Source organism: Colobus angolensis, unplaced genomic scaffold (assembly GCF_000951035.1).
Source record: "Colobus angolensis palliatus isolate OR3802 unplaced genomic scaffold, Cang.pa_1.0 Scaffold54, whole genome shotgun sequence".
NCBI lineage: Eukaryota > Metazoa > Chordata > Mammalia > Primates > Cercopithecidae > Colobus > Colobus angolensis.
The window spans coordinates 695,707-705,308 of record NW_012118932.1 but is presented as its reverse complement, the minus strand read 5'-3'; the positions used below and the strand labels follow the sequence as shown (position 1 = coordinate 705,308).

The following is a 9,602-nucleotide window of genomic DNA, read 5'->3' as shown; positions in this document are numbered from 1 at the left end:
GCCTTTTTAAGTGCCGCTAGGAAGACAATCATGAGTAGATTCTATACCTGTCATTGAATTTAGTCTGGTTGGAAAGAGAGACCCATGAATTCTTTCAAAGCAAGGAGCAGTGTTTTCTTTTTATTTATGAATTTTTTTGTTTGCTCCCACTCCACCAGGAAACAAATGTTACACTAAAACATATACACAGGATACTAGTGGTGTGGAAGCTCAGTCTGATGTTCCAAGGAGGTCTTTTGGAAAAAGTACCTATGTTTTGAATAGGTAGCTATTTGAAATAAAGCTAGTATACAGTTTATTAAATGGCTTAAAGTGTACAAAACTGAGATGCGTTATATACTTTAAAACTACTTAGAATTTGAAAACCAGTATTTTCAAGGCTTACCTGAAAAGTATTAACAGGGATAGATGACAAGTGAAAATCTGAACTCAGCTCTGGAACTTTGTCTCTTTAGGGTTTATGATTGGCTACTTGGGCTACTGTAAAGGGGTAGAACCAAAAACTGAGTGTGAGCGACTGGCAGGAACCGAGTCTCCAGTGAGGGAGGAGCCGGAAGAGGGCTTCCCTGCAGCACCTCGCTTATACTGGGACGACCTGAAGAGAAAGTTGTCAGAGAAACTGGACACCACAGACTTCACCAGCACCATCAAGTGAGCGTGAGCTACTTTGCAAGTATCTAGACAAGTAATTCAGGAATTATGATAGGCCGCAGGGAAACACTAATGGTGACACTGTGGGAATGGCTTTTCAGAGAAGACAAGACTTGCCATGTTTAGCTAAAGAGGGTGAGGGGCCTGTAAAGAATTGAAACTATTCTGGTAGGAAAAACGGTAGAACTTCTAGGGAGTCTCCTTTTTCTTAAAAAATTTATAGGCCCTTGATGTTTTCTCGATCTTTGTAGCTCATTGCTTGTTGTCATTCTTTGGCTCTGATTTTTCTTCTTAACCTCTTTTTTGTTTTTTTGTTTTGTTTTGTTTTGTTTTTTGAGGAGTCTTGCTCTGTCGCCCAGGCTGGAGCGCAGTGGCACGATCTCAGCTCACCGCAAGCTCCGCCTCCTGCCTCAGCCTCCCGAGTAGCTGGGACTACAGGCGACTACCACCACGCCCGGCTAATTTTTTGTGTTTTTAGTAGACACAGGGTTTCACTGTGTTAGCCGGGGTGGTCTCGATCTCCTGACCTCGTGATCCGCCCGCCTTGGCCTTCCAAAGTGGTGGGATTACAGGCGTGAGGCACCGCGTCTGGCTCTTAACCTCTTATAATGTTGTACTAAGCTCTGCCTTGTTGACCAGAACATCAGTAGCTTTTCTCTTTTATAGGAAGCAATACATGCCAGAAGTAGCCTTTTTCATCTTCTAGATCATGAGTAATTTAACTGCCTGACTTAAGTCTCTAGTGCTTCTTAGTTTCTGCTGATACTCACCCATTAACTCATAGGCCAATAAGTATCCAGAGACAGTGTCTCCCTCTGGTGGAGGCTGGAATACAGTAGTACGATCTCATCTCACTGCAGCTTCAACCTCCCAGGCTCAAACGATCCCCACACCATACATAGCCTCCTGAGTAGCTGGGACTATAAGCACGCAGCACCACACCCAGCTAATTTTTTTTTTTTTTAAGAGACAGAGTCTCACCATGTCTTCCAGGCTGGTCTGCCTTTAGATTTTTATTTTTATTTATTTAGTTATTTTGAGATGGAGTCTTACTGTGTTGTCCAGATTGGAGTGTGGTGGCACGATCTCAGCTCACTGCAACCTCTATCTCCCAGGTTCAAGTGATTCTCCTACCTCAGTCTCCTGAGTAGCTGAGATCACAGGCTTGTGCTGCCACACTCTGCTAATTTTTTTTTTTTTTTTTTGGTAGAAATGGGATTTCACCATGTTGGCCAGGCTGGTCTTGAACTTCTGACCTCAGGTGACCCTCCTGCACCACACCTGGCCAGATTTTTATTTTATATTTATTTATTTTATTTTTAATGGGCTTTCTGGCAAAAGCTAGAAAGCATGCTAGACAGATTCTAAGAGCTGTAACACTTGTCCGTATAGAGTTTTACTATCTTTGTACATCCATGCCTCTGTGCAAATAATAAATTTTTCTTTTCCTTTTTTCAAGCTTCCTATAGTTACCGTGGTATTATAATTCTTTAGTCTTAAGTTATGGCATTTTCTACCTCATCTAGTTGATGCTTTTGTGCTTATTTACTGTACACCAGACATTATGGATGAAGTGAGAGTATAGTCCACCCCACAAACATGTGAGAACTAATATGCTGAGTAAATAGAAAGAACGATGGGAGATCAGGCCAAGGAGCAGCTTTGCTTCAGGGTATTCAGAAATGCTTCACAAGTAGGTGAAAATTGAAACTACGCACCCTGTTTAGCACAGTAGTAATATGCTGAGTAAATAGAAAGAACGATGGGAGATCAGGCCAAGGAGCAGCTTTGCTTCAGGGTATTCAGAAATGCTTCACAAGCAGGTGAAAGTTGAAACTACGCACCCTGTTTAGCACAGTAGTACTATCCTAGATTTATAATTGACTTTATAGTAGATCTGGAAGCTACTCATTTCCCCTCAGCAGATACATTGTGTTATGATGAGGCTCTTGAAGGCGTCCTTTATAGTGGGTAAAGAAGCTGTGAAGTTATAAAATTTGGGGCACAGTTTTTTTTTCTTAGTTTGTGTTATTCTGGTCAATCTAAAAGTTTTGGGTCACAGTTCGTTTATCTAAACTATGAGGGGTAATATTTTGCTTTCAAAACAGTTTGTTTAATCCTTGAGTTAAATGTTTATTTTAAGTTAAGTTCATTTAAAAGACATTTTCTCCTCCAGGCTGCTGAATGAAAATTCATATGTCCCTCGTGAGGCTGGATCTCAAAAAGATGAAAATCTTGCATTGTATATTGAAAATCAATTTCGTGAATTTAAACTCAGCAAAGTCTGGCGTGATCAACATTTTGTTAAGATTCAGGTCAAAGACAGGTATGTTGAAAGATGGTAAACTTGTTTTTATACAAGTAGCTATTTCCAGGTGTGCTAAATATAGCAAAGACTTTTTGTTATTGTTGTTGCTTTTTTTGAAACGGAGTCTTGCTCTGTCGCCCAGGCTGGAGTGCAATGGCACAATCTCTGCTCACTGCAGCCTCTGCCTTCTGGGTTCAAGTGATTCTCCTGCCTCAGCCTCCAAAGCAGCTAGGATTACAGGTGTACGCCTCCATGCCCAGCTAATTTTTGTATTTTTAGTAGAGGTGGGGTTTCACCATATTGGCCAGGCTGGTCTCGAACTTTTGACCTCAGGTGATCTGCCCACCTCGGCCTCCCAGAAGTGCTGGGATTACAGGCGTGAACCACTACATGTGGCCCAAAGGCTTTTAAAATAAAAATTAAGCTTAAGATTTAGTGGTAAATTTCCTGAAGCCAAATAATGCAAGACATACTAAATGTAAGCTATTGTGTTTTTTGGAAGGATGACCTTAGGCTTATTTTAACTTCATCTTTTTAACAGTGCTCAAAACTCAGTGATCATAGTTGACAAGAATGGCGGACTTGTTTACCTGGTGGAGAATCCTGGGGGTTATGTGGCATATAGTAAGGCTGCAACAGTTACTGTGAGTAAGGCAAAACAGTGCATGAGATGCTTTTCCCTCTTGAATCATTCAAAACTCATCTTTTCTGTTCTTAGGAATTATACATTTACTTGTAAAGTGTAAATTATCATGAGATATTTTGGTTTTCAACCCTCTAATGACACAGTCAACATGCAATGTCTTCTCTCTCTAATCACTTTCCCCATATCCTGCTTTATTTTTTCTTTATGGTACTGATAGCACCTGACATTATCTATGCCTTTGTTTCCGTTAGAATGTGAGCCAGATGAAGAACATGGGTTAGTTCTATTTATTAGAATGTGAGCCAGATGAAGAACCATGGGTTAGTTCTATTTACTGCCATGTCGCAGAGCTTTGGAGAATGGCTGACATACATAGTAGTATTTGCTAAACAAATGCATATCCTCCCTGTGGGGACAGATCTAAATAGCCATCTTGGCTGGGGCCTAGTCTTAGCTTGGTTCATTAATGCTTGATCTTTTTTTATTTTTGTTTTGAGACAGGGTGTCACTCTTTTGCCTTAGCTGGAATGCAGTGGCGTGAGCTTGGCTGACTGCAACCTCCACCACCACCCAGGCTCAAGTGAGCCTCCCAAGTAGCTGGGACGTCCTGCTAATTTTTATTTTTTATTTTATTATTATTATTATTTTTTGTGGTAGAGACAGGGTTTTGCCATGTTGACCAGGCTGGTCTTGAATTCAAACTCCTAGGCTCAAGCCATTCACGCACCTCGGCCTCCCAAAGTGCTGGGATTACAGGAGTAAGCTGCTGCACCCAGCCCTTGATCTTTTTAAACTTAGGCAGATACGGTCAAATTAACACAGAAATAGAGAACAGATAGATGGAATAATTTTCAGCTTAAAAATCACATTTGTGGTTGGGCGTGGTGGCTCACGCCCATAATGCCAGCACTTTGGGAGTCCAAGGTAGACAGATCACCTGAGGTCAGAGACCAGCCTGGCCAACATGTTGAAGTCTACTAAAAATACAAAAATCAGCCAGGCGTGGTGGTGGGTGCCTGTAATCCCAGCTACCTGGGAGACGGGTAGGAGAACCCCTTGAACCCAGGGGGCGGAGGTTGCAGTGAGTGGAGATTGCGCCGCTGCACTCCAGCAGGAGAAACAAAAGCGAAATTCGTCTCAAAACAAATCACATTGGTGAGTCGGGCGCCTCCAGTGGACACCTTTCGAGACAGGCGCAGTTCAGTGGTGGTTCCTTGCCTTTCCGGATACTTGTACTTTATCCCTTTGCCTGGCTGCCTGTAAGCCAGGAGTTTAGAGATGCTAGATTGTTCTGTTAAAGAACATTGAAGATTTGTCTTCAGCTTCCAGCTTTCTGTGTTCGGGTGCTTGGTGTTAGTGTCTGTTTATAGCTGTTCATCTGGACACTTCCTAGCTTAGGAACAGAATGACACATCCAGAGTTGGTGTATGCAAGTCACTTTGTTGTAATAGATGGTGTTTTAATTTTGGGACAGATGTATTGTCAGGTCTTTTAGTTAAAACCTCTTTCTATGATGTCCTCAAGGCGAAGATTGTTCCAGGCCTCCAGTCCCATGACCAGCCTACATAGGCCTCTTTAATCTAAATACCCTTTACCTGAAAGGCAGCGTGGGATAAAAGCATGAAAGACATAGGCTAAAACTCTTGATTTTATTCTAATACCTCTGACCTAAAAATTTATAAAGTTTTTTACAACTCATGTCTTTTTTAGGCCTTGGCCTCCTTTTATCTCTTACTTGGGTTGCCTGTCTTAGGTTTGATCTATAAAACTCTTCTGTCTCAAGATTTTAGAGCTGTTCCAGTACCATAATGCTCATTAAATCTAATGTCTTTGTTCTAGGGTAAACTGGTCCATGCTAATTTTGGTACTAAAAAAGACTTTGAGGATTTAGACTCTCCTGTGAATGGATCTATAGTGATTGTCAGAGCAGGAAAAATCACCTTTGCAGAAAAGGTGAGTGTGGGTTATTATAATATTCAATACAGTACTTTGGTATCTTACTCTTCAGGTAAGTTATATTTCTTGTTAATATTCTTACATTCTGAAAACCAGCGATCTTAAACTCTCATACCAGATAATACAATTTATTAAAACTGCTAAACAAATCAAGTAAGTTCCACTTCCCTAATCAGAAATGCTTAAGTGAAAGCTATTTGTCTATATAACTCAGTTTTATGCATATACAGAATACAGTTAAAAGCATGTTTTATAAAAAGGAAAATAAATAGCTAAACATACACAAGGAACTAGATTGGAACATATCAAAGGACAGTGGTGATTTCTGCATTTTTAAAGAAGTGACAGGGCTCACACCTGTAATCCCAACACTTTGAGAGGCTGAGGTGAGAGGACTGCTTGAGCCTTGGAGGCTGTGAGATGTGACTTGTGCCACTCCGGCCTGGGTGACAGTGGGACTCAAAAAAGTGGTTGTCTTAGATGGGTTTTTGTTATTTTTCTTCTCTTTTCTTTTCTTTTTTGAGATAGAGTCTCTGTCACCCTGGCTGGAATGCAGTGGCGTGATCTCAGCTCACTGCAACCTCTGCCTTCCGGGTTCAAGTGATGCTCCTGCCTCAGCCTTCTGAGTAGCTGGGATTACAGGCATCTGCCACCATGCCCAGCTAATGTTTGCATTTTTAGTAGAGGGGGATTTCACCAAGTTGGCCTGGCTGGTCTTGAACTCCTGACCTCAGGTGATCCACCTGCCTCGGCCGCCCAAATTGCTGGGATTACAGGCGTGGGCCACCACTCCTGGCCTTCGTTATTCTTTTTTTTTTTTTTTTTGAGACGGAGTTTTGCTCTTTTATTCAGGCTGGAGTGCAGTGGCTTACTGTTCAAGCGATTCTCCTGCCTCAGCCTCCCGAATGGCTGGGATTACAGGCGTCTGCCACTAAGCCCAGCAAATTTTTGTATTTTTAGTAGAGATGGGATTTCACCATGTTGGCCAGGCTGGTTTCAAACTCCTGACCTCATGATCCGCCTGCCTCAGCCTTGCAAGGTGTTGGAATTACAGACGTGAGCCACCGTGCCCGGCCCGTTATTCTTACTTTGCAAACAAGTGAGTTAATTTTTCAGGAAACAATTAGCATATTACCAGATAAACAATTTGAAATATTTGGAAGTATTATAAGTTTAGTCCTCGGTAATAACAAGTCCATTTGGCCTTTAGCATAGCGTCCAAGATGTATTCTCATTTCGTATGATGAGATTTTCATTTTCTGAGCTTTATATGTTTTCTTTTAGGTTGCAAATGCTGAAAGCTTAAATGCAATTGGTGTCTTGATATATATGGACCGGACTAAATTTCCCATTGTTAAGGCAGACCTTTCATTCTTTGGACATGTGAGTTATTTCTTGAGTAAATCGCCGTTTTGAGTTCTTTGAATTGTTCTTGGATTCCTATGTTAGCAGAAATAGCACTGTGTCTTCCTTAAATGCTCTTTTTCTGGGAGGGCGTTAGCAGTAAGCAAGAAGATAGATTACATTGACTTTGAGGCTTTATTATTTGTTGGTAAAAGTACTTTATCAATAGTGCCTTGAACTGAGAATTTCCACGTGCCATGAAAACAGGAGTCACATTGTAGAGCCACTCAGATTTTTGAGGCTTTAAGTTGGTAAACTAAGGTTGGGCTGCAGCCTTATACCAAATCTGAATCTTATACCAAATCCGAATCTTACAGAGAACTTTTGAGGAAGTATGTGATGGAGCGAATTGCTCTTTTGTTTTCCTAGGCTCATCTGGGAACAGGTGACCCGTACACACCTGGATTCCCTTCCTTCAATCACACTCAGTTTCCACCATCTCAGTCGTCAGGATTGCCTAATATACCTGTCCAAACGATCTCCAGAGCTGCTGCAGAAAAGCTGTTTGGGTAAGTTTTTATTTGAAAGCTGTCTTGCAGGGTGAGGTTTTATGGTTAGGGAAGAACGGTAATTTGTTGATTAAAATGTTAAACATGATTATAATTTTCCACATTTGGGAATTTGGAAGATGGTTAGCTGTTACCTTGGTACAGATAAAAATGAATTTTTCTCTATAAAGAGATCTTAATAATGGACTTTGGACTTACAAACGCAGGAGAATAAGGAGACTTATAACTCCAGTGAATTCCTTGTGCAAGATTCCTGGCATAACTTCTGCTCTAGTACTTCTGTGCTGAGGCACGATGCCTATGGCAACCCATTCAGTTAGTGGATAGAATCTGTTAGAATTCATATTTGGATAAAATCCTATTCCCGGAAACATCCATTTGTCTGGATTTTTCTTCTAAGCAACACGGGATGATTCCAGTTTCCTTGTCTGTAGATTGAGAAGCCTCACTTCTCATGCTGGTTTCCAGAGAAACCATTTGTGGTCATGGCGCGCTCTTGGATATCCTCCCTGTAGTGTTAGTGTTCCTCTTTAAAAACAGCCCAGTTCCATTACAGGACGTAGCATTAAGTTTGATTTGAATGTGGACGTATTTCTCATTTCCTGTTATAGGATAGAGATCGAGTTTCAGACCTTTATGAAAGCATTTATCTCCTGTATGACATAGGCTCTCTGATCCTGTTTCTTTAACATAATTGGATAGTGAAAATATATTCTACTTGATAGTCTCAAATGAAGAACGTCTGTATGTAAGGAGTACGTGAAATACCATGACTATTGATCATGCTAAGAGGCCTTTAGCATAGGGAGGAGTGTGTGACATACTATGACCATTGATAATGCTAAGAGGCATTTAGCATAGGTGATTTTTGTTGACTCATTCTACCTACCACCTACAAGTCGTAACAAACCTGTGAAGCCAGTGACGCATCTTACCCTTATGCAGTGGGGGAGTAATAATGTTTCAACCTATATTTGTGTAATTAAGCCCCCTTAGAAACACCTATGATTTGGGGTAACACAGAGGAATTAGACGGGGGAAGCATAGGATTTTGTGTGTGTGTGATAGTCTCACTCTGTTGCCCAGGCTGCAGTGCAGCAGTGTGATCCTGGCTCACTGCAACCTCCACCTCCTGGGTTCAAGGAATTCTGCCTTAGCCTCCCAAAGTGCTGGGATTACAGGCATGAGCCACTGCACCCAGCTAAGGAATATTTTTTATAACTGAGATAAGAATGTATACTATCCTTATTAGTGGTGACAGTTTTGAAACATAAATAAAAATGTATTAATATCCTTTTATATATTAAAAGAACTTCATTTTGAGTCCATCTTGGTATGTATTCCAAATACAAACTACAGAACTGTGTCTGGCAGAAAGGCATGTGTCAGAGGAGGACAGTTAGAAGTTTTGTAAAATATTGCTTAAACTAGGAATTCATAGTTTTCAGTTGGCTGCCTACAGATCAAAGTAAGACACAAATGGTTCACCACTAGAGAGTAAGTTTGTTTTTGTTTTTGTTTTTGTTTTGTTTTGTTTTTGAGACAGGAATTTTGCTCTGTTGCCCAGGGTAGAGTGCAGTGGCGTGATCTCGGCTCACTGCAGCCTCTGCCTCCCAGGTTCACGCCATTCTCCTGCCTCAGCCTCCTGAGTAGCTGGGATTACAGGCACCCGCCACCACGCCCAGTTAATTTTTGTATTTTTAGTAGAGATGGGGTTTCACCATGTTGGTCAGGCTGGTCTTGAACTCCTGACCTTGTGATCCACCTGCCTCGGCCTCGCAAAGTGCTGGGATTAAAGGGGTGAGGCACTGCGCCTGCCCTAGAGTAAGTTTTGTTTATATGTCCTCTTAGTCTAGAACCTCACTAGACACACAGAAGTAAACTTTGGGCAAGGAACAGTAACTCAGAACTTATGCCTGCTTTCTGGTTCTAGAAATATGGAGGGAGACTGTCCCGCTGACTGGAAAACAGACTCTACATGTAAGATGGTAACCTCGGAAAACAAGAGCGTGAAGCTCACGGTGAGCAATGTGCTGAAAGAGACAAAAATTCTTAACATCTTTGGAGTTATTAAAGGCTTTGTAGAACCAGGTAAAGACCGCCCCCACCCCCCTTGTTTTTTTTTTTT

At 41.4% G+C, this 9,602-nt stretch overlaps 1 protein-coding gene across 1 annotated transcript in view; it reads left to right on the top strand.

Annotated features, from left to right (window-relative positions):
- The first annotated feature begins 218 nt into the window (after positions 1-218).
- The window catches only part of TFRC (transferrin receptor), a 24,798-nt gene continuing 15,414 nt past the window's right edge, over positions 219-9,602 (top strand). The window contains exons 1-8 of the mRNA XM_011961249.1: positions 219-245; positions 434-651; positions 2,828-2,977; positions 3,501-3,603; positions 5,445-5,558; positions 6,846-6,944; positions 7,335-7,474; positions 9,408-9,565. Of these exons, the coding sequence (XP_011816639.1) occupies positions 219-245; positions 434-651; positions 2,828-2,977; positions 3,501-3,603; positions 5,445-5,558; positions 6,846-6,944; positions 7,335-7,474; positions 9,408-9,565 (1,009 nt within the window). The remainder of the gene's footprint in view (positions 246-433; positions 652-2,827; positions 2,978-3,500; positions 3,604-5,444; positions 5,559-6,845; positions 6,945-7,334; positions 7,475-9,407; positions 9,566-9,602) is intronic.